At 40.2% G+C, this 24,763-nt stretch overlaps 1 protein-coding gene and 1 pseudogene across 1 annotated transcript; both read left to right on the forward strand.

Annotated features, from left to right (window-relative positions):
* The first annotated feature begins 10,962 nt into the window (after nt 1-10,962).
* Nucleotides 10,963-11,898, forward strand: LOC121462122 (olfactory receptor 6C2-like). Its single transcript, XM_041673529.1, has one exon. It carries the CDS (start codon nt 10,963-10,965, stop codon nt 11,896-11,898), a length of 936 nt encoding a protein of 311 aa, XP_041529463.1.
* Nucleotides 11,899-20,045: 8,147 nt separating this feature from the next.
* On the forward strand, nt 20,046-21,042 carry LOC121463603 (annotated as a pseudogene).
* The last annotated feature ends 3,721 nt before the right edge of the window (nt 21,043-24,763 follow it).

The raw sequence follows: 24,763 nt of genomic DNA on the forward strand, positions 1-24,763 counted from the left end.
TGGGAACAGATGGGCTGTGTGCTCAGATGAAGGCTTTAGTGCCACTCGAATACTCAGTGTAGGGAGGGCAAGGTGGCAGCCAGCTAATCCTAGTCAAGGATCTCAGCAGGGCTGCTTGTGACTGTGCATTCCAGGTGAGGAAGCTGCTGGGAGCCTTCTGCAAGGGCTACTCTCTCAAGTCAGTTCTTACACAATGCTCTGCTTCAGCAAACATCCCAGTCTCAGGTTGGAAGAGGGCTGTGGAGGAGGCGGTGACAGTCCCTTGGCCCCGAGCCCTCTTTGATATGGCTTTGCTCACGGGCAGAATGCGCAGGCATGTGGACGCACACTTGCCACCTGCAGTATTTTCACCACTTTTCTTTTCTAAATGTTTCAGAAGTCTTACATTAATAAAGTCTTTGGTCCATTTTAGAATTGTGCAGAGTGAGAGGTACAGGAAGCTTGTATTGTTCTTGTACATGTGTCATGAGTATCCTATGCTGAAAACATAGGTGAGCATATATGTGTGAACTCACAGGTGCAATTATTTACATGGCCAATTTGCCAGATGATTACCCCTCCTCTGGTCAAATTGAATGAAGAATCTTTTGTTCCAATAACACTTAATTTTAATTCATAGCAAACAACACACAATAAATATATCTGTATGTGTGTGACAGTTACAGAACACATACAAGTTAAAAAGTCTGCAGTAGAGCTCAAAACTTTCAGAAGTGGCCTGGGAGAACGTGTTGGTGATGAGCAACCAGGAGTCAAACAAATCTCTGGTAAACAGATAGGAAAAAGTTGCTTCCTGGTGGTGGTGGCACACACCTTTAATCCCAGCACTCGGGAGGCAGAGGCAGGCGGATCTCTGTGAGTTTGAGGCCATCCTGGTCTACAGAGCTAGTTCCAGGATAGGCTCCAAAGCTACAGAGAAACCCTGTCACAAAAAACCAAAAAAAAAAAAAAAGATTTGGTGTGTGTGTGGGGGCTTTCTCTGTCTTTGTCTGTTTTTCTGTCTGTCTATCCACCCATGCCTCACCCTGTCCCCATATGTATATGTTTGTGTCTATATGTGTGCATGCATGAATGTGTGTGTGTGCTTCAATAAAATCTGGACCTAGTTTTTCCTATCTTTTGTTTTCTATAAATCAACAGAAGAGGGTGGAATAGTGGCTCAGCAGTTAAGAGCACTCTGTTCTTGCAGATGTAGGATGCAGGTTTTGATCCCAGCACCCACATCATGGCTGACAACTGTCTCAAGTTCCAGTTCCAGGGGACCAGAAGTGCTCTTCTGATCTCAAAGGGCACTAGGCGTGTATGTGGTACACATACATATATGCAAGCACAACACTCATACATATAAAATAAAAGTTGAATCTATATTGACTTCCACAGAGAATGAGAGAAGAGGGACAAATAACACCAAGGTTGTTGGATAAAGCCTCAAGAGATCAGATTACTTTTTATTTGCCTAAATTATACATAATACATATAAGAGTATGTGCATACATGCATGTACCTACATAACTTTGTATATATATATATATATATATATATATATATATATATATATATAGCGAGAGAGAGAGAGAGAGAAAGAGAGAGGGGGGCATTTAAGCCAACAGTTCTCCCCACAAGAACTATACACTAACAGAAACCTCAGTACCAGTCACAAGAAACCTCTCAAGGGGTTAGTCAGGGTAGTCCAAGTGACTCTCAAAGCAATACAAGCTATGACGCTGTCTTTGGTTGCCTCTCAGATTGTTAGTCTTTATTGCTGAAGATACCTCACACTTAGGACACTGGACTTGGGTTTTTTTGAGCTGACTCTAACATCAAAGTCTCCTTTAGTTTTCATCGTACCAGGAAGTATCTGATAAGCTTCCAAAGGAGAGAAGCAATTAATAGTCATACCGCTGTGACATCTATAAACCACAATGCGTGACAAGACAGCATTAAAGGGGCGGTAGTGGCTCTCACGTGTTCGTAGCAAGCAACTGCTCTCTAAGTGGACGTAAGGCACATCCAACAGAAGGGAAATCAGGCTGGCACTACAAACCTAACCAGCTTATATGGGCTACCGACATCTTTGAAGATCTTAGAAGAGAATCTGCTACCACAACCTTGCTAGAAAGCATACTGTAGTAATAAGGGCAGCGGGGCTGCGTCCCCAGCACCCCGGCTGCCTGCTCTGCTAGCTTATGCCCCGAAATAATTACACGGACACTGTATTCTTTTAAACACTGCTTGGCCCTTTAGCCCTAGCCCTTACTGGCTAATTCTGTTATCCCGATCAACCCATCTCTAATAATCCGTGAGCACCGGTCTTACCGGGAAAGGTTCAGCATGTCTAACCTGGCGGCTTGCTTCATGGCGTCTGTCTGCCTGGGAGCTGGGAGTATGGCGTCTCCCTGAGGCATCTGCTCCCGAGAGCAGAGCTGTCGAGTCTGAGCTCACTTCCTCTTCCTCCCAGCGTCCTGTTTTGCCTACTCCTCCCATCTATCCTCTAACCAATAAAATGGGCCAAGGCAGTTCCTTTATTAGCCAATGACCTTCCTCCATCAGCATACATACTAACTACATTCTAAATCTTATCTTTATACCCATGAGTAAGTGTAGCTATCATCCTTCATCAAAGAAGCTTCTCTCCAGCAAATGGAAACTGTTATTACATACACACGCGCGCACGCGCGCGCACACACACACACACACACATCTGGACACAACGTGTAGAGACCTCAGCCCTAACGGACAGTTCTTGCACCTACAGCTTAGGGAGCATCATAGAAGAGGGAGCAGAAAGATGTTAAGAGCCAGAATACCAGGAAGTCTGCAGTGAGACTGTCTCTGCCAGAAATGGCTGAATAACCTAATCAATAATACTATCAAAAGATATGTCAATGCATAAAAAACTATTGCTGAGAGAAGAAAAATTAACTTCTCTCAGGGATAACCATAACTGGTAATCCACTGCAAAATTGTCAGCCCTGAAACAACATACACACAAACAACAAAAATGTATTCAACAAATTGTATTTATGTATTTGAGCACACACACACACATATGTACACATATGTATTGTGTGGTGTATAATAATAATAATTGAAGAAAAAGTGGCTATCAATTTTAGAGTGATGGGGACATGAGAGGAATTATAGAGATAGGACATGGGAAGAACTAGAGGGGAAAAAAGGGAAACTGATATAATTATATTTTAATTAACGTATGTTTTAAAATTACACTTTCATAATATATTTAATATACAAAAAATAAAATTAAGGAAAGCAACTAAAAAATAAAATCTAAAAATCATAAAGTCAGCAGGGGAAAAAGAATCCATTCTTAAAACTCAAGGTGACATCATGCTACAGGCATCTGTAAGAGAAGGAACCGGACAAGTACTAGGAGGGAGGTGCTCCAGGGACAAGCATGGAGTCCTCCGTTATTTCTTGACCTAGACACCAGGTATCAGATGATAGGTTGGTATGAGATCAAGCCATTGCAATGTTAAGTGTCTGTCACTCTATTGCATCCAAGCAAGGGAGTTATGCCATTTCCCTAGTCTGTAAATTCTTGGATTGGTATCTCTGGCATGATTTTAATACACTAATGTGTCCATAAAATCTCAATCCACCCCCAATAAACTTAGAGAGTGGCTCCCTCTCTATTTTCAAGAACAAATCATTTATCAGTCTGTGTTGGATGGGCAGTACCTGGAAGATGGTACTGTGTATGGATCCATAAATGGAGTTAAACACTGTTTTTCAATGAGTCTCCTAGGGCAAGGCATGGCATGAAAAACTGCTTCACGCACTATGGAGTGCAGGCAAGGGAGTGATGAGCCTGGTCTCATCACGGTGGCTATCAAGTTTTACCAGGACTAAGTATTGAAAAGGCTGTCTGTTCTCCCACGGATACTTGTGGTAGGTTCCTGTAGGACTCAGCCATGATAAGCTTAATAGAAACAGAGCACTCAAAGGAAGTTCTTTACTTCCAACCATTATCACCTGCCAGAGTTGGACTCAGCCATGATAAGTTTAATGGAGGCCTGAGTCTCAGTAGTTTCCCCTGAGGCAATACCTGGTTGCAGGAAGGACCATAAACCAAGATAGCTGACCTCCACCCAAGAACAGATCATCCAAAGGAAATGCCTAACATTCCAACCATTGTAGATAGGATCACCTGCCAACAGACATTCACCAGGACACCCCCCAGACAAATGTCAGCCAATCAGGAGTCCTGAACCTTAGAAATCCCTCACCCCCACATTTTCTACCATAAAAACCCAACTCTAACTGAGCTCTGGGTTCTCTGTTTATTTCAATACGTTGGACATGAGGAGAGACCGGGTTTGCAAACTTGCATAAAATAAAGGCTCTTACAGAGACCCACATTGGAGCACAGGACAGAAATCTCAAGGTCCAAATCAGGAGCAGAAGGAGAGAGAGCACGAGCAAGGAACTCAGGACCGCAAGGGGTGCACCCACACACTGAGACAATGGGGATGTTCTATTGGGAACTCACCAAGGCCAGCTGGCCTGGGTCTGAAAAAGCCTGGGATAAAACCGGACTCACTGAACATAGCGGACAATGAGGACTACTGAGAACTCAAGAACAATGGCAATGGGTTTCTGATCCTACTGCATGTACTGACTTTGTGGGAGCCTAGGCAGTTTGGATGCTCACCTTACTAGACCTGGATGGAGGTGGGTGGTCCTTGGACTTCCCACAGGGCAGGGAACCCTGATTGCTCTTTGGGCTGACGAGGGAGGGGGACTTGATTGGAGGAGGGGGAGGGAATTGGGAGGCGGTGGTGGGGAAGAGACAGAAATCGTTAATAAATAAATAAATTTATATAAAAAAAGAAAAAAAATGAAAAAAATAAAGGCTCTTTGCTTTTACATACTAGACTCGGTCTCCTTGTTGGTTTTTGGGGGGACTTCAAGGGTCTGGGCATAACAGTTCCCATGAGCCCTTCCTCCACTCTGACTGTGGACAGGGAGAGTCTTGTGCTGACTCAAGGCAAGTAACTACTGTGAGATCATGACTGCAATAACTGTGTGGGGCCCGTAGGACGGGTTTACAGCCTTTCTCCATGTCTAGTGCCTTATCTTTACCCATCTGGCAGCACTCTGTCACGATATGTTGGCAGTGTGAAATATGTTTACATATGTAGATATGCACGCATGATCTAAGTTGTGACGTTAACTGTAAAACTAGTAGAAGTAATCAGTCCCAAAACTGGGAATATTCACACATTTTCTTGCCATGACATCTGAATTTTTCTTCCTTTCAATTACAATGTTATGATGAAAGGAAACCAAGTCCTGGTGATCCTGTCCCCACCCCAGGAGGAGTGGAACACACGTCGGCAGGGCAGTGGGTCCTGGTCGTCAATGCTATGTTGGCTCGCACTCATTGCAACTGCGGCATCTCCCTTTCTCTGAGGACACTGTCCTCCCCGCTACGTTTATTTTGGGATTTCTGCCAAGTTCATTACACAGAAGATTCATTAGTGGATCTCAAAACTGGGTCACCAGTGTCCCTTGTGGCTATTTTACTACAGCTTTGACAAATAAAACAAACGTTTACCCTGCTGTCATATATACCCTTCTCACCCGTTCACAAGAATCAAAATATCTTCTCTTTCAAAACCAGAGAAAACTCCTAATATCAAAAAGAAAAAAAAGAACCCCATATTATGTTCTGGAGCATTTAAAAATAGGTGAAATCCCTAAACATGTCCAGGGTACCATGTGGGAGATGAGAATCCCAGCAGACAAAGTCATTGCAGTGTCCCTAAGGTGAATGGGGATGAGAAAGAGCCAGAAATTCAACACAAGCCCTTACTAGCAAGATCTACCCCAAGTCCAGTGCAAGAAATCTGTTGCTAGTGTCCAGTGAAATTGGCTCTCCAAAGAGTGAGTATATCTTCCTAGTCGTGCTCACCTTTCTTTATGAAAGATTAGGAAAAATGTTTCAGAGAAGCACATTTGATACACATTTGTCAATATCATTCGTGTATGCAATATTATGAAGTATTGTAAAGGAAGCTTAAGTGGGAGTTGTCCCTTTTGTACAAGTCGGAAATTTAGTAAATTCGGTTAGTTGTCACTTAGGGAATAATAAACATTGCCTAGATTGTTACTTCAGTAATTGGACGAGAACCCACTTTCACTTCACAGTGAAAATAGCGTCCGTTCACAGGAAACCATTTCTGAACTGTGACTGGTTATCTAAAAGGTTACATGCTGAATGTCCCCTACATTAACTTTCTTTTTAATCTTCCAAATACATATGGGGAAAATAACATGGCTCAGTGCCAATAATTTTTTTCAGCTTTTTATCTCTTGTTTTTCATATAAGAAGAGAGTCTCCAGGATTGGCAACAAAGATAGGTATTTTAGAACAAGGGATTCCATTCTGAGCGCCTAAACGTGTGGTCGACAGACTGAGCTAATAGCCAAAGAACAAGCGTGAGGGCTTGGCAGGAGGCTGGGTGAGCTGTAGAGACAATCTTCCAGCACCTCCAGATTCTGTCTACTGTTCTCTGCAATCCCTGGGAACTTCCTGGACCATCAGAAATCTCAGGCACTCCCTTCCTCTATGATGCTGACTGTAGCCATGGGCTTTATTGGATGTTAGATAAGCTGGGTAGCTACCCTTGCTCCCAATTCTAAAAGAAGAAAACTTGAAAGTTGTTTTTCTGTTTTTTATTTTTGTTTGGTTGTTGTTTGGTTTGGGTGTGGGTTTTTTGTTCCGTCTTGTTCTGTTTTGAGACAGGTTCTTTCTATATAGCCTTGGCTGTTCTGGAATTTACTGTGTAGACCAGGTGGGCCTCAAACTCAGAGAAGTTTACCTGCCTCTACCTCCCAAGCATTGGGATTAAAGACATGCATTACCGTACTAGCTGAAAAAAATATGCAAACTGTTCACATTATAGTCTGCTTGAGACCTACAGTGAATGTTCTTTCTACTCACGTATGTAAGCAAATCTCAGACATTGCACATGCTGGCTCAGGATTAAAAATACTTCAGATTAGGATGTAATTGAATTCTGAAAGAATGAGCATGAGGTCCTTAAACATGAACTTGTCATAGGAAGAATGATTGAAGAAGTAAACATGGTAACAGGGAGAAAAAGATGATATTATTAGGGGATCATTTGGCTGGAATGTTATGGTTAAGCTAGGCGTTGTCAAATAGACATCAAAAATATCCAAGTGATATTTTAAAGTAAATAGCCTATGACAAGTTACATAGTCAATTGTAAAAAGTTCTGTGTATAATACTAATATGTCTGTATTTATAATATCTAGTTATATTTTAGAAAGCAAATATAGGCATGATATAGAATATTAGCTAGCTTGTTATTTTATTTTAAAATATTTTTCTATAAACCAAATTTTCAACTGCATAAATTATCCATATAATGAGATAAATGGGAAGTATTGGTCTTTCCAGTTGCTTTAAAATACATAAAATAGTTGACTGTACTTTAAAATTTTGTTCTAGCAGCCTGTAAAAGAAGACACTGAAGCATGCTCCTTCTCTGAAGACTGATGAATGTCAGGTTTAAAATATTTTAATATGCAAAAACATTTACGTGTGTGTGTGTGTGTGTGTGTGCACGCGCGCGTGTATGTAAGCCAGATGACAATGTCGACTGTCATTCTTGCCATTCACCTTTTTTAAAGACAGGGTCTCTCACTAGTCTATAATTTGCTAACTAGGCCAGACTGTCCGTCCAGCACGTCTAGCAATCTGCCTGCCTTCACCTCCCCAGCACTGGGTTTGCAAGCATTCACCACCAAGCCTAGGATATTTTTAACATGGGTTCTTAGGATAGAATAGAGGTTCTCCTGTTTGTAAGCAAGTTCTTTACCAACTGCTCTATCTCCCCAGCCTCATTCACTTCTGCACCTGTGTTATAAAAGATCTTCTGGTTCTTAATTATAGGTTTTAGTATATATATATACTAAATATATATAACCTATATATATATAACCTATATATATATATAGGTTATATATATATATATAGGTTATAGCATTGGTAGTACAGCTCTGAGAATTACACACAGTAGATTTTCTTACCAAAGAGACTGCTCCTAACATTACATTTCTGAAAAATGAAATGATAAGATACAGGAGCACAGTGAAGGAAATATCAACCTGATGAATCTACTGAGGAGACACTATAGTAGTGATAAAAATCCATGAATTCCTAGGGCTTCCTGTGAAGATGCTTGATAACATTTACCACAAAACCACCTCTCAACTGCACCTTCATGTTCAATTTTGTATTTTTGCTAGTTTTTTATAGTCACACAGTGAACAGAAACTGTGATTAAGTCAACTGTGAGCAGCGTGAGGGTACAACCACCGGAGTCTTTACAGTTATTCATAGCGATTGTGTAAACAGACCATCGCAAGGTCGTACAATGCACAGCCATGCAATAGCAATTGTTTAAACAGGTCATCACAAGGTCGTACAATTCACAGCCATGCAATGGCATCATTTTTGCACTCTCAAACTGGAGGAATTTGTTTGGTATCACGTTGTTTGAGATCCCTTTACTATAATGTAAAATTCTCAAATCAATAGAATTTTTCAAAAGAAAAATCTGCCACACTTTGAAGTCACTTATGTGTTGCCAAAACCTGAAGCTAACAGCACAGAACAAAAATGGTTTTCTCATCGAAAGATGTCACTTACAATTGCTGTAAAGTAAGTATATTCCTAGACTCTAATGTCCCCAAATTGTTCGGGGTTGGGTTTAGCGCCTTGATGAAGTATTTGGTGACTGTGAGCTGGCAAGAGAAGGATTCAGAGGAGGGAGACAGATTCCTGAGGGGCTGCCATTGTATCTTAAAGTGATCCATTGAGATTACTCTCCAGGTGACTCTACTGTCGTTCACACTGCCAGTTCCCATGGAACTGAGATCCTGGTTGAAGACACTTCTCCGAGACAGTGAAATAAGTGTGAGAACTTGACGTGGGAGTTGAGTTGGCTTTGTACCTATCTTAGTAATAATGAACGTTTTAGTAAGTTGTATTTATTTTATGTGGTGTGGTGTATATGTGGGTAACTAAGGACAACTTGCAGGAGTCAGTTCCTGGTACCGTGTGATCCCGGGAGCAAACTCAGGTCATTGGGCTCACACTAGGCACTTTTACCAGTTGAATCATCTAGCCAGCCCAGAGAGGAATATTTTCATCAGTCAGTGTGTTAAATCCACTCTTGCTTCTGTTGCATTAGAGTCTTTCATGAAAATTTTTCATTCGCTGGTATGTAAGAAAAATAACAAGCCCTAAGAACTGACCAAAATGTCTAAATTAAGGATATTATAACTAAGCTGCAATAAAGGAATGTAAAACACTGCCAATGAGCTATTGACCCAAATCCATTATTGCAAAGTTCACCTGTTAATTTACGTGTGTGGTGTTGGTGCATATGAGTGTGGGTGCTCATGCTTACACATGCATCTGCGTGTGAAGCCCCAGAGGGTGGTGTTAGGTAGCAGTCTTCTCTAGACACTCTCCACCATGTTTTCTGAAACAGAGTCTGTCATGGAACCCAGCATTCACTGGTTCACCTAGACTGGTGGGTCAGTGAGCCTCAGGATCCTGTGCTTCCGCCTCCCCATCTCTGGGATTACAGGTATGGGCCATCCACCATACCTAGCTTTTGTCAAATGAGTCAAAAGAATTTCTGGAAATAAGCAGTGTTTAGGCTGAATACCGGTGGGATATTGGTATTCGATACAATGACTCTTAAAGAAAGATACAGCAGAAAGAGGAAGAGATTGGTGGAGACAGTGCTTCCAACATGTGCTTTCTTACTTGAGACTTGGCATAGCATATAGGCTCAATGCCTAGCTTTATTTGAGGGAGCACATTAGAAGAAGAGAACAGAGTCTATGGAATAAAATGTATGTGTGTTGAATATGGGGCATATGTGTCTGTATGTAACCTGAATTTCTGAAGAAAGATCACTGCTAGATACACATGGATGGACTATCACATGCAGATTTTATCGGAAAGGGCTGAGATGCAACCCAGGGATGGAATGCTTGCCTAGTATGCACAGGACCCTGGGTCTATTCTCAACACTGCAAAAAAAATAAAACAGTCACAAATTCAATCCACTTAAAAATCCTAAAACTTGTTTCATATAGTTACACAGACCACACCAAGTATGCTTAAAATAACCATATACAGTTTTATACAGGGTGGTTTGAAATTGTAATTGGAGGTAGATTTTGGAGAGCCTCTATAGGAACTCCAAGTCATCTGTTATACAGCTGTGTTCTGTTAGGGATAAAGACACAGGTGGGGCAGGAAGTCATCTGCTATACAGCTGTGCTTGGTTAGGGATGAAGATGCAGGCAGGACAAGAAGTCATTGCTATACAGCTGTGCTTGGTTAGGGATGAAGATACAGGCAGGACAGGAAGTCATCTGCTATACAGCTGTGCTTGGTTAGGGATGAAGATGCAGGCAGGACAAGAAGTCATCTGCTATACAGCTGTGCTTGGTTAGGGATGAAGATGCAGGCAGGACAGGAAGCTTTCAGTGAACTTTAATTTCAACTTCAAAACAGAAAAAGTGCAGAGAAGTCAATTAATTCTTAACGCTGAATATATCATCAATGAGAACCAGTTTGAAATTAGACAAAAAATTTAAAATACATTTGAATAATGGAATAGAGACATAGAGCATCTTGAATTATTATGTTGTAACTGTTAAAATTATCTCTATGAAATATCACTTCAAATATTATAAAAACACAGGAACTTACAAGCTCGAGAGAATATTGGAAATATTAACTACCAAGACAAAGAAGACATTTTGTGTGAACCATTTGTTTGAGTTTGCTTCTCATGGTTAATAACTGTGGAACTGTAGCCTCCATATATTCTGATAGAATATCTGATTTTTTTTACGAGACCAGATAAAACCCAGGAATCAGCTATGAGGAATCATACGGTGACAACATTCATTCTCCTGGGACTAACAGAGGATCCGCAAATTCAAAGTCTGCTTTTGATTTTCCTGCTTTCTGCCTACCTACTAAATATAACTGGCAATTTGGCAATTATCTTACTTACATTAATGGACCCTCACCTTAAAACCCCAATGTATTTTTTCCTACAAAACTTTTCCCTCTTAGAAATCTTGTTCACGTCTGCTTGTATTCCTAGATACCTGTATAACCTATCAACAGGGGACAAGACTATTACCTATGGTGCCTGTGCCAGCCAAGCCTTTTTCACTGACCTTTTCGGAGTTACTGAGTTCTTTCTTCTGGCCACCATGTCCTATGACCGCTATGTGGCCATCTGTAAACCCCTGCACTACACCGTCATCATGAACAACACCGCCTGCAGAAGGCTCCTTCTCGGCTGTTGGGTGACTGGGTTTTTCGTCATTCTCCCACCCTTCAGCCTGAGCCAAAATCTGCAGTTCTGTGATTCTAATGTCATTGATAGCTTTCTCTGTGATGTGTCTCCCTTCCTGAAGATCTCTTGCTCAGACACATCGGTCATTGAGCAGATGGTTATAGGCTGTGCCGTGTTGACCTTCATCACAACCCTTTTTTGTGTGGTTCTTTCCTATGTATACATAATCAGGACCATTATCAGATTCCCTTCTGCCCAGCAGAGGAAAAAGGCCTTTTCTACTTGCTCTTCCCACATGATTGTGGTGTCCATCACTTATGGCAGCTGCATCTTCATCTACGTCAAACCATCAGCAAAGGACTCAGTGGCTGTTAACAAGGGTGTGATAGTGCTGACCACTTCCATTGCTCCCATGCTGAACCCCTTCATTTACACCTTGAGGAACAAGCAAGTCAAACAGGCCTTCCATGACTCAATCAAAAAACTTGCCTTAGAATGCCGAAATTGATGATTCAAGCTTTCATTAGATATTGATGGCCTAAGCCATCTCTAGCCATGGAAACATGCTATATTTTACTATGAATACATACTGCTAATAAAAAGTATACAGCAAATAAAAATTTTAATTCAGTATGTAACTATTAATAAATGACTATATTTATAAGAAAAAGTAGTAATGATTTTTATTTTTCTATCATAACTATCTATAACAAACTTCTTGACTCATTAAATATACATCCATTATATCATCCGTGTTAAATAATCAAAATAAAACACAAAAATAAAAACCTTGCTCTTGTATAGCAAGAATTCATAGAATAAATGTATAGCTAAAATGTAAAAATACATTACTGTTATTGTTAAGATTTATATGAAAGTTTAAGTGAGAAGCAACAAAGCAAACTACTTGTGAAAATTAAGATATAGATTATTACTCAAGAAGAAACTGCTAAAATCACCCCCCAAAAAGATATGGAAGCCTTAGCAACTATTTTACATCAAATAACCAAAAAATAATCAGAGTTAAACTAGTGATATTTAAATACATGCATACTGTAAGGATAACTGAAGTGGTTTTTTTCTTTTAACTCAGACTATCAGATCATTGAATCAAAAATTATACTGATGTCCAAGAAAATAAAAATGCACAGCCAAATGAAATGATAAAGATAATTCACTATTTAAAAACCAAATTCAATGGAGAAATAGAAACATTGTGGTTAACACAAGCTGAAATGAAGATGGATTACAAAATCAATATCCCAGTTAGAGAAGTCAGGGTAGATGTTTATACACCTCTGTACTTATATAATGAGTCAAGCAGAAGACAAAATGTGAGAACTTGAAGCAAAAGAGGATCTATAGCAAATAAGCAAAGAATATGTTTTTTTTTAAGAACACAGGAAAGGAACATATAAAAAATGTGAGGTGCCAAAAAAAGACAAAATCTTTGAAGTTTAGGCACAGATGAGGACGAAGAATCCCATGACTGTGGCATGGACCAGATCTTCAACAAAATCATATAAGAAAACTCCAAAGGAAAAAAATGGAAAACCACAGCATTCTCTACACTATCAGCTCATCCCCCCAGACCTCACCCCTGCCTCCTGGTCTGTGGACCAGGGAGGAGAACTTGAGGGAGCAGAATAGTCGAGATGGAGGAAGGACAGAGATGAGAGCAAAGAAAGAGATATCTTGATTGAGGGAGCCATTATGGGGCTAGCAAGAAACCTGGCTCTAAAGAAAGTTCCAGGAATCCACAAGGATGACTCCAGCTAAGACCCTACACTGGCCTTGCCCTGTAGTCAGACTGTGGAGTATCTTAAATATCACCATAGAACCTTCATCCAGCCACTGGTGGAAACAGAGGCAGAGAACCACATTGGAGCACTGGACTGAGCTCCCAAAGTCAGGTTGAAGAGTGGGAGGAGTGAGAATATGAACAATGCAGTCAAGACCGTGATGCGTTCACCAACTGAAACAGTTTACCTGAGCTAATGGGAGCTCACCAACTCCAGCCAGACAAGGAAGAAACAAGCATAGGACCAGACTTGTCCTTCTGAATGTGGCTGACAATTGCATGGCTAGGTCAAACTAAGGGGCCACTGGAGTGGCACCAGAACTTATCCCTACTGCTTGTACTGGCTTTTGGGAACCTATTCTCTTCGGATGGATACCTTGCTCATACTAGATATAGTAGGGAAGGCCTTGAACCTTCCCCAAAGCAATGTGCCTTACCCTCTCTGTGGAGTTGATGGGGGTGTTGTAGGGGCGTAAGTGGAGGGAATAGTAGGAGAGAAGGGAATGGGAACTTGGATTGATACGTATAATGAATAAAGATAATTTGTTTAATTTTTTTTAAAAAGAAACAAACACAGCAAAACACAAGGGCACATATGTGTGAAACACCACGAAGAAACACAGCAAAGTGAAATGGCACACGTGTGTGAAATACCACAGAGAAACAGTATTTTATACACTTACTAAAGCTAATAAGTGTCTAGGAAAAGATGGATTTCTATAAGGTGTATTTAGAAAATCATCAGTATTTGTGGGGAAAGTAGGAAATGCTGCTGGAGTAGCTTTAGTAGATATGTGTATGACTCCACAATATGATGATTAAAATGATTATAGAGATGCCATTAGTCTTGACCTTAATCACACAGCCATGTCATCGATAAGGGAGATTGATAGTGCTCTATCAGAACACTTTACCACAATCAATAAAATTAGCATTCAATAACTTAGGATCAAATCGGACAAAGAATGTGATTCAGAAAATTATCAGCCTCAGTCACAGCCCATTAAAATTTGGCTTAATAAAGAAGTATCTCATTTTTCTTTTCTTTTTACAGCCAAACCCTTTCTCCAGAAAACATTTCAATCTGTGTCTTCCAAACGCTGGGAGCAATGTGGTGAAAACTGTCTGTAGGAGCAGTACCGAGTAAACTTGGGGCAGCAGGAGCACGCAAGTGCAGCTGCTCTGTTCTTTAACATGAGGACCAACATGAGAAGCAGAGAGACAGTTAAAGAAGATAAACTTTATTCACCTTTGTTGTGTAGTAGGAAAAACATACTCACACCAAGCAATTTTAGTCTTGAAGAGAAAAACTCTGTGACTTCAAAGATCTAAAGTAGTTTTGCTGTTTATCTAAAAAAATACAAGAAGGATGGGATATTATGAAAATTCAATCTGGGTAGCATGAGGGGACCACCAAGTTTGAAGTCTGAATGACCATAAACCTCTTAAGTATTGGGGGAAAGTCATGATGTGGCTTGCCAAGGATAGGGAATCTTAACTTTCATTCTTCCTCAGAGTTGCAAGGCATTCGAACTGGCCAGTTCTCTGGTTTTTAATATTTACATCTATAAAAGATGATTTTCTTTATTTTATTTGAGAGTAAACATTTCATTTCGTATTAGATTTGTGTCAAATATAAATAATATATAATAGAAACTGGGCATGGCAGAGTCTGCCTCCAATCGCAAGCACTCAGAGATGGAGGCAGACTCAGAAGTTTGAGGTCATCCTTAGCTACATAGTAAGAAGATAATCCTAGGAGAAATATGTAGTCAGTGGAGAAACCAAAACAGAATTCATATGACATTAAACTACTCCCCGGGTCACAGAGGACATGGTCCCTTTGCTCTAAGATTTTTCACAGTGTTGATCACACCACCATCAACTTGTCAGTGGCTTCTGAGATTGCATCGCTGAAGACTGTTAAAACAAAGGCTGCTGCTAAGGAAATTACAGGGAAGCTACCCTTCTCCCTCCCCGGCCCCTAGCCCTACCGTGAACATTGAGAATCTCTGACAGGCTAGAAATTTTCCTGTTCCTTAAGACTGCTCATTCTTTGAACAGGGAAAGTGCTGGGAAATCTAGTGTAACTTTAGATGTGGCAGGAAGGAAGGAGACTAAGATTGATCTCATTAGAGAAGGAGCAACAGAAGTCTAGCTTAGCGTCAGGAGAGAGACAGTTTTATGCTTATGTGGAGACTGAGGTGAAATGGTGAGATATAACGGGAACAGAACACACGCAAGCTTCCTCATCAGCTACTGCTCCACAAATCTTGCTTCTCTCAAGGACCGATGAATAGCCATCAAAGAGCAGGTATGAATTATTATGATATATTTTTTCTACATTCTCAAGAATGTATGCAGAGAGTAAATAGATTTAAATTTTGGAACTCACTTCATTACAGGTGATACTTCAGAAAGGGAAAAAAAGCAATTGGCAATCATTTCTGATAAACCGTTAGTCTGGGGGAACACGAAGCTGGAATCTTCCTGCGGTGGCCGCTCTTTCCTTCTCCTGGCTATAAGGACCAGTTAATAAGACAGTTACTACTTAACAGGAACATGAAAACTATGGGAAAACACTCACCACCACCCCCAAAACTAGTATTGTCAAAGAATTCAAACAATATCCATGTGAGAAATAATCCAGTACCTCCCACCCCAGGTTCTAAAATCATTTTAGCACTTTTGTGGGGAGAGGCAGCATTCAAACTCTTCTAGAGCCTAAACAATTATTCTTATGTTTGTGGATAAGATAAAATATCTTAAATATATTTTAAAACTCAGTAAGTAGAGAATCTATGAAGGAAAGAGACTGGGTCTTAAACATTCCTAGAACTCCCAAACTGATAATGTAGTTTTGCATAAGTTAAATCACTGGGAAATATCTGTTACTGTTAATTGAGACATTTACAGAGGAGAAACAAATATTATTTATTGAATAAAATTGTTTCAAGATATATTTGATTCAAACTGCAAAAAATAAATAACTCTCCATCTCTCAGGAAATTTTTTTCTAGCCTAACACAGACCGTGGGTGTGCTTGCTAGTGTATAAAGTGAGGTCAAAGGATCCACCACTACAATTCTTCACAGCATTGTCAGAAGTGGCATCATGTAGCGCACACCATGGCGCTGTCATGTCGTGGGCATGGAGCCTGGGCGCCGTTTGCTGTTCCACGTCAAACTTGAGAGAACTTGTGCGCATGCGCGCGAGCCCCCCCCCCCCCCACCAGCGCGGGGAGTCTTTCGATCTGGCCATCCGATCTGGCCAATCATTATTTAGCACGTTTATCGCTCCATTATGGCCTGAGCCATTGGGTTGATGACACGTCAGGGCTTTGTCTGGCACTGTATATATTCTTCTGCTTCCACGGGGACGGGGTCTTCTTGCCTCTTTCAAACCTCAAGTGTAAGTGCTCCAATAAAGGGTGTTCTGAGAAGGATCCTGTTGCAGTCGTCTCTTCTGCTGGCAGGTGTGGCGTGCTGCAGCATCAGTTAAACAAGCATCACGTGCTAAAACACAATCCTGAAATCTGACTCATTACTATGCCAAACACTTTCAATGTTAAACTAATAGGCATCAAATACCTCTGTGGTCATCATAATCCACTCCTAGCAAAGAGAAAAACAGAAGTTCTGGTAGGAAGAAGGGGCTGGAATGAGGGTGCCAAAGGCTGTTATAAAGTTTTTAAACATTCTACAATTAGATGGAGACAGGAAGTGAAGAAGGAAAGGAGAGAAGAAAGAAAATTAAAAAGAGATGATGGTAGGGCACTGTGTTTAGTCTGCCAGTCTCCCTTGAGCAAATAGGTAGCAAGATACTCTCTCTTCCGTTAACCCCTTAAGGAGAGGGGCACGTTTCCCTGTTTCAAATATCATGCCTCTAAACACTGAGCTCTGTATCTTACTCATATTTTGGTGACAGTGTTGATTGCCAACTTTAGTAGAAAATCAGTTTGAAAGAATAGAATAAATTATGAATAGCTACCAGGGTCATTAAGAACAAGTGTCAAGCAATGAGCATGGGATCATTGTTACCCTAAATCCAAAGGTTTTTGCTGCTGTCTTGTGTTGCTATGTCACAAACAAAAGGAAATATTATCTGCTACTGTTGTAGCCTATAAGATCCTTTTGGGAATAACTTGCTCCTATTCTCAGTGTTATGTTCTGTAAATACTGGGTGCTTGTTAAGTATTTATATGAGTGAATAGATGTTGGATATTTATTTGAACAATAATAAAAATAAGAAACATACAATATCTTTGATGTTCAACTGTGAAGGCACACATTTCGTACAACTGGGGTGGATGTTTTAAAATATAAGAAATTAATTTTTCTCCTCTAATATAGAAGTCTGTAGGAGTTATCAGTAAGCCCTTGAATTAGCCAAAATGTTCACTGAATAATTATTTCCTACTAATAACACAAAGAAAACTAAAAATAGCATATTATTTATTATGAACTACTGTTATTATGATAATTCATCACATTTTCTTATTGTGGAATAGAATACTTGTTTAATCTATTAAATGTAAAGATGTATGTGCTGTGGAATAGTTGCTTAACTATGTTGTTAAAGATGTATTGCATTTGTTTATGCTGCATTTGCTTAATTGTGTAAAGATGTGTTGTGTTTCACCTTGCCTGCCTAAGGCACATGATTGATCTAATAAAAAGCTGATAACAAAAAGTTGCTAATAGTTAAGCAGAGGAGGGATAGGCAGGGCGGGCAGGCAGAGTGAAAGGGGGAGCCAGCTAACTCAGTCAGTCAGGGGCCAGAACGACAGACACAGAGGAAGCAAGAAAGCAGGATAGATAGATGAAATAAATGAGCTTCAGGGCCGCACATAGATTAATAGACATGCATTAATTTAAGTTAAAAAGAAAAAAGCTAGCTAGAAACAAGCCTAAAGCTAAGGTTGAGCACGCATGATTAATAATAAGTCTCTGTGTCATGATTTGGGGGATGACAGTCCAAGAAAGCCTAGTATATTTTCTTTTGCAGGGTAGACATCTGAGAAAAGTTGCTGAAAACAAATTTCAATGAACATTAAGTTTTGACATAAAGAAAGGGAGACTTGGCCGAACCCATATCATAGTGACATTCCTGAAAAATATAAGTTTGAGTAAAGGAACACTTGGACTGCTTGGAAGTAAGAAAATGAACGGTGATGAGTGCCAAAGAGAAAGGTATGGTGTTTGTGTAATTTGTTTACAAAGACTGATTTAAATAAGCTCAAGGTTCTTATATGTTTGCTGCAATTAGGTAGGAAGGAGGGTAGGTAGGCAAACAGATAGATGAATAGATGGCAGATGATATTGTATAGGTAGCTGATAGATAGATAGGTAGATAGATAGACAGATGGATAGATGGTAGATGATATCCTATAGGTAGGTGATAGATAGATAGATAGATAGATAGATAGATAGACAGACAGACAGATGGATAGATGGTAGATGATATCCTATAGGTAGGTGATAGATGACAGATGGTATATAGATAGATGATAGATACATAGATAGATAGATACATAGATAGATGCTAGTTAAAAAAACCAGAAAACAGCAAAAAGATTAGGAAATGGTTGATGGGGTAGAGGGAAGAATGATCTAAGGAGCAATAACTAAGAGGGCAGGGTTGTCATGTGGGCAGTACTGCAGACCACTCTACTAGCTCCACCCTTTCTTGTAGTAATAAGAGCGGTGGCGGGGCTGCGTTCCCAGCACCCCGGCCGCCTGCTCGGCTAGCTTATGCCCCGAAATAATTACACAGACACTGTATTCTTTTAAGCACTGCTTGGCCCATTCTCTTCTAGGCTAATTCTCACATATTAATTTAGCCCATTTCTAATCATCTGTGTGTGGCACCCCAAGGTGCGCTTACCAGGAAGATTCTAGCCTATGTCCATCCTGGGTCGGAGCTTCATCACGTGTGTCTGCCAGGGAGCAGGGCATGGCGTCTCTGCTGAGGCGTCTGCTCCGGAGAGAGCTGTGGAGTCTCTGACCTCACTTCCTCTTCCTCCCAGCATTTTGTTCTGTTTACTCCTCCCACCTATCCTCTAACCAATAAAATGGGCCAGGGCAGTGCCTTTATTAGCCAATGACCTTCCTCCATCACTTTCTCTAAAGCATTACAATAGGACTACATCAGTTTTATGTTCCAATTCTAGAACTTGTTTCCTTACACTGCTTCAGAGATCTCAAAAAACTTTCTACAGAAAAAGTCCAAAAGCTTACTAAAGAAATATTCCTCACTGCCAAATACAGGAATGGTAAACCGGAGGCATAACCTTGTGTTTTACACTTTGAATCTCCTATTTAGGGTTCATCTGAAATTCAAACAGCAAAGTTGTCCCCTTGAAGTGAAATGATAATGTTAAAATTAATGACAACAATGTAAGAGGATCAACATAAAATCCTAATTAGCCGAAGTTTCTTGGTTTGAGATCTAGAGTATTACAGAATGGTGGGGATGAAGAAAAAATTGGATTAAAGAACGCGTTGTCAAGACTTCTTTTAGGAAGAATCTATATCTTGAGACAATGAAGCTGAGAAGTTGCATGTTGTACATGCACATGATCTATGTTTGGTTTGGATTCTATTTGGCATCTTTAGAAATGTAGAGAATATAGAAAAGTCAGAAAATTTTATACATAAGAACAATACAGATATTTCCACAGAGGCCACGAAGCAGGACACCAGTGGTATTGCTGTCTTACCAAACATTGTCAAGAGAGAGGAAAGGGTGCGCATGCGGGCTCCCTGGCTGGGGAGTCTTCAGGTTCCGCTGGCAACTTCTTCTAACACTTCTCCCTTCAGGTCCGAACACTCATGACTTGGCACAAGACAGGGATGAGAAATCATACGGCAATAACAACATTCATCTTGCTGGGGTTGACAGATGATCCTAAACTACAAGTTCTCCTTTTTCTGTTTTTGTTCCTCACCTACATGTTGAGCGTGGCTGGGAACCTCACCATTATCACTCTCATGCTCTTGGGTCCTCATCTTAAAACGCCCATGTACTTTTTTCTCCGAAACTTCTCTTTCTTAGAGGTCTCGTTCACCACTGTATGTATCCCCACGTTCCTGTACATGGTGGCTTCTGAAGACAATACCATTACTTACAATGCTTGTGCTGCTCAGTTGTTTTTCGTTGTCTTCTTTGGAGCAACAGAGTTTTTCCTCCTCGCAGCCATGTCCTATGACCGCTATGCAGCCATCTGCAAACCCCTGCATTACACCAGCATCATGAACAACCGAGTTTGCGCAGCTCTCGTCCTCTCCTGTTGGTGTGCTGGCCTGTTGGTCATCCTCCCGCCTCTTGGCATAGGCCTCCAGCTGGAGTTCTGTGACTCCAATGTGATTGATCATTTTGGCTGCGATGCCTCTCCCATTCTGCAGATAACCTGCTCAGACACGGTGTTTATAGAGAAAATGATCCTGGCTTTGGCCATACTGACTCTCATCATTACTCTAATGTGTGTTGTTCTGTCCTACACATACATCATCAAGACCATTTTTAAAGTTCCCTTCTGCCCAGCAGAGGAAGAAAGCCTTTTCCACTTGCTCTTCCCACATGATTGTGGTTTCCATCACCTACGGCAGCTGCATCTTCATCTACATCAAGCCTTCAGCAAAGGAAGGGGTGGCCATCAATAAGGTTGTGTCTTTGCTCACAACATCAGTGGCCCCTCTGCTTAACCCATTCATTTATACACTTCGAAACAAGCAAGTCAAAGCAGCTTTCAAAGACACCGTAAAACGAATTGTATTTCTCACAAAGAAATTTCCTTACAAAGAAAGTTCCTTAGGCGCACCTAAATTTAATCTAAGTAACTGGGCTTGACAGTGTGTGTCTTCCTCCCATCACATAGATTCATCGAGATAATTTTGCTTTGATAGTTTTCTCTTATAATCCAAAAATGAAAATCATGTAAATTGTTTCACCTTCTTTTAAGTTTATTTTACTTAGAATGGTTTCTTCAATTGGTGTATTATTCAAAGATTACATTACATACATTTCCAAGGCCATGCAAAAGACATACAAATAAGAGTTGTGTCTCTGGTGGGATCTAAACACACATGTCTCATTTCTTGGGAATACTTTAACTTTTGCCCTCGACTCAGCAAGAGTCATTAAAGACTCTTCTTTAAAAACCTATACCATGTTTCAATAAGATCAAAGTCCCAATGCTAAGGGGTAAGAGCTTTCAGATGTTGATATTTCACTGGTTTGTCTCATAACACACGTGAAGGGGATGCTGACAAACCTACCACTGCCTGGAGTGTACCTGTGTTACTCATTTCCCCAAAGACCAAACATCTTTCCCTCCTGTCATCTCGTCTATGGCAAACTGGCCACAATCAAAGAACTGAAATTTAGCTCATCTTTTAGCTGCTAGCTCAGGCATTTTAGGGATGTTTTATCTGGTGCTATCAGTCTATCAGTATCTGAGAAGTACATGTGTATCTGTGTGGTGTGCTCCTCTGAAGAGCCCCAATGTGCAAGGTGGTGTTCTCGATCTAAATACCTCATTTAAAAGCAAAAGGAAAGGAGACTATTCAGTTAGTTTTGCTGAAAATTTATAAGGAAGGACAAAGTGGGGACCTGAGCACCCCTTTGAGATGGACCTTTAGTTGAACTATCTTGGCGACAAAGATGGGTGTTGTTGAATATGTGGGAATAAAGATGAAAGATCAAGGTACTTGCTTAGATGTGTGTGAGGATTATGTGCATTAGTGATTAACTTGACGTTACCAACAATGCATTGCTGTCACATTAAGGGAAGAAATAGAAACACTTTCCCTTGCCTTCTAGACAAGAACAAGTTCAAATCTGAACTCTGCACATCACACTCCCCGTATGTTCCATCGTCGTCTGTCAGCTGCGTTGCTACGCATCTGTGTCTGCACCAGTATCTGTGTCTGTCCCTGTATGTGTGTGTGTGTCTGTCTGCCGGTGTGCTGTCTGTTTCTTTCTGCATGTGTCTCTGTGTCTGTGTGGTTCTTTGTCTGTCTGTCTATCTATCTGTCTGTCTGAGAGAGAGAGAGAGAGAGAGAGAGAGAGAGAGAGAGATGAGCTGTGTTCCTGTATATGCTGTGTGTGTCTGTTATATGTCTGTCTGTCTGTCCCAACAGAGGGCTTCACTCTGAATTTATTGAACAACACAGAAACATCACATGGGGAAGGAATGGGATACTTTCCAGAAATCTTTAGCTGAGGTTTAAAGGGATTAAGTCACTGGCTCCATCTGATCCCAACCAACCCACGTAATATGGTTTATAATCAATATCCATAAATGGCTGCTTTCAACCTTAATGGTAGATTTCAGGAAGTTTGTTTACAACTTATGTTTGCTGTTTTCAGAAAATGATACACATGTATTATCTGGGTCAGGGGCATAGGAGAGTACATGACTCTCCTTAAATTAAATTAAATTAAAATTGCAGCTATGCATTAGCTTAGGTTGTAAAAGTCAATTGCATAGAAAATCCAAAGCAAGTACGGTTGGCCTTACATTATTCTCTCAAAGGCAGTTTAATCAAACAGTTTGAGCACACAGTAGGATAACATTCTTAAATCTTAAGCTACTTCAAGGTCTATTGTTAACCCTAGTTCTGAGGTCCAGCAAAAGTTCCAGGCTCTTAGGATGCAAGAGGTATTTTCAGAATACTGCATCATCACATGCAAAGTAGTCTATGAAGAAAACAACTTGGCATGTTCCTGTCTTTAATTCCTGAAGCTTGTACCTCATGTAAGCATTTTCTGTGGTGGAATACTAGTATTCTTAATTTTTTTTTCTGGGGAAACTGAAAATCATGGAGAGGTTTGTGAAGGTGAGACGAGAACCAGTAATCACTATGAAAATAACTCAGATCAAATTTTTAAAATGCTCTAAAGTGATAAAGTCTTCTCATTGTTTATGTGTTTTCTAATTGTGGAAATAAAGTTTTGTGCCTTCATAGTGTGCACACAGCTATTATTTATTCCTACCAAACATCTTCTCATTACTCAGGTATATTCCAAGTAACACCATAGACATATTAAAGGTATAACCTTTCTTTAGACGACAAAAATATTCAGAGGAAATAGGATTATTCTCCAAAGAATTTCTTTTCATATTTAAAAATTTTAAAACATCAAAAAATATAACTAACATCCTCAGGCTTCCTTTATGATAAACACACATCTGTAGGATCTGCATATTTACTAAGCATCTGTGTTAATGGTTGCACGTGAAGTGTGGCCCCTCAGCAGTCAGTATTTATAATAGTTAATCTCCTTATTTTCTTCGGACAATGGTGAAAGCTAAGAATATTCCACAAAATCATATAGCCAGGCACCTGTAATCTCAGCACTCAGGGAGCAGAAGCAAGAAGGTCAAGAGTTCAAGGCTGAGCTAGTTAACAACTTCAAGACCATCCCGAGCACAGAAACCTTCTCTAAAACCACGAAAAGAAAAATTTTAAGATTTTTTTTTTTAAAACCTATCCAGTTCACCATTCAAGAACCAAGTATATTTGGATAGGATAAATGTTTGAAATTAATTAGGTTCAGAAACATGTGTTCTAGAAAATGGGGCATTCTCCTCTTGGTCATCCACTCAATATGAGGAAATGCAAATCAGTCCACACTGTGCTGTCTTTAACCAGAGCACCCGTGGGCAGAGGTAGATGCACAATATGAACAACTAAGATCACTCTTACATCAAGTCCAGTCACTACTGAAACTGTACCAAGTCTGATCAACCAAAATGTTCAGCACTTTGTGGTATTAACTTTTATAGAAAGATTAGAATTTCACATGGAAATAGCTAATTTTTCCATACGTATCTCCAAAGATATGTGTCTATGCCACCCTGATCTCAACTCTTCCGTCTCTACCCCCTCAGAATTACCAGTTTCTTCCACTACAAGGTTTTTCCTGCTACAGGCCCCTAAGGAGTAGTGAGAGTGGGAGAACAGTCTTCCCCAGAGAAGAGCATAAGAAGCAATTATCAATATGAACTGATTACCCCTGAAAACATACATACAAGTACCATTATACAGACTGGGAAGATTATATTTAGAAATATATATGTTTATATTTCTATATATATGTGTGTGTATGTGTGTGCATGTAGCAGCAATTAATGAAAAAAGAGGCCATGAATTTGAAAGAGGGAGCAAACAAAGGGAGAATGATGCAATTATATTATAATCTCAAAAATAAACAAAAAAAAGAAAGTTGTTTAAACAACAGTTTTTTTCTAGATGGAAGATCCACGGAGAGAGAAAACTGTGTCACCCATGTCTCATATTCCTGTCAAGGCTGTTAGAGTACTAACCTAAAGTCTTTTTTTTTTGTTTTTTGAGTTTCTCTCATAGGTTTTGTTTTTATTTTTTTCTTATATATATATATATTTTATTTTTTTTAGTTGTTGCAAAAAAAAATTTCCGCCTCTTCCCCGTTTCCCATTTCCCTCCCCCTCCTCGCACACATCGCCCCCTCCCCCTACTCCCCTACCCCTCTCCCCCTTCCCCCCACTCCATTCCCCCTCCCTCTCTAGAATGAAGAGCAGTCCAGA

This window comes from Microtus oregoni, unplaced genomic scaffold (assembly GCF_018167655.1).
Source record: "Microtus oregoni isolate MIOR12 unplaced genomic scaffold, Mior012 000001F_ref0000356, whole genome shotgun sequence".
Taxonomy (NCBI): domain Eukaryota; kingdom Metazoa; phylum Chordata; class Mammalia; order Rodentia; family Cricetidae; genus Microtus; species Microtus oregoni.

Bases quoted from the DNA above. Each gene is read 5' to 3' on its own strand.
- LOC121462122 (XM_041673529.1), top strand. From the start codon at position 10,963: ATGAGGAATCATACGGTGACAACATTCATTCTCCTGGGACTAACAGAG.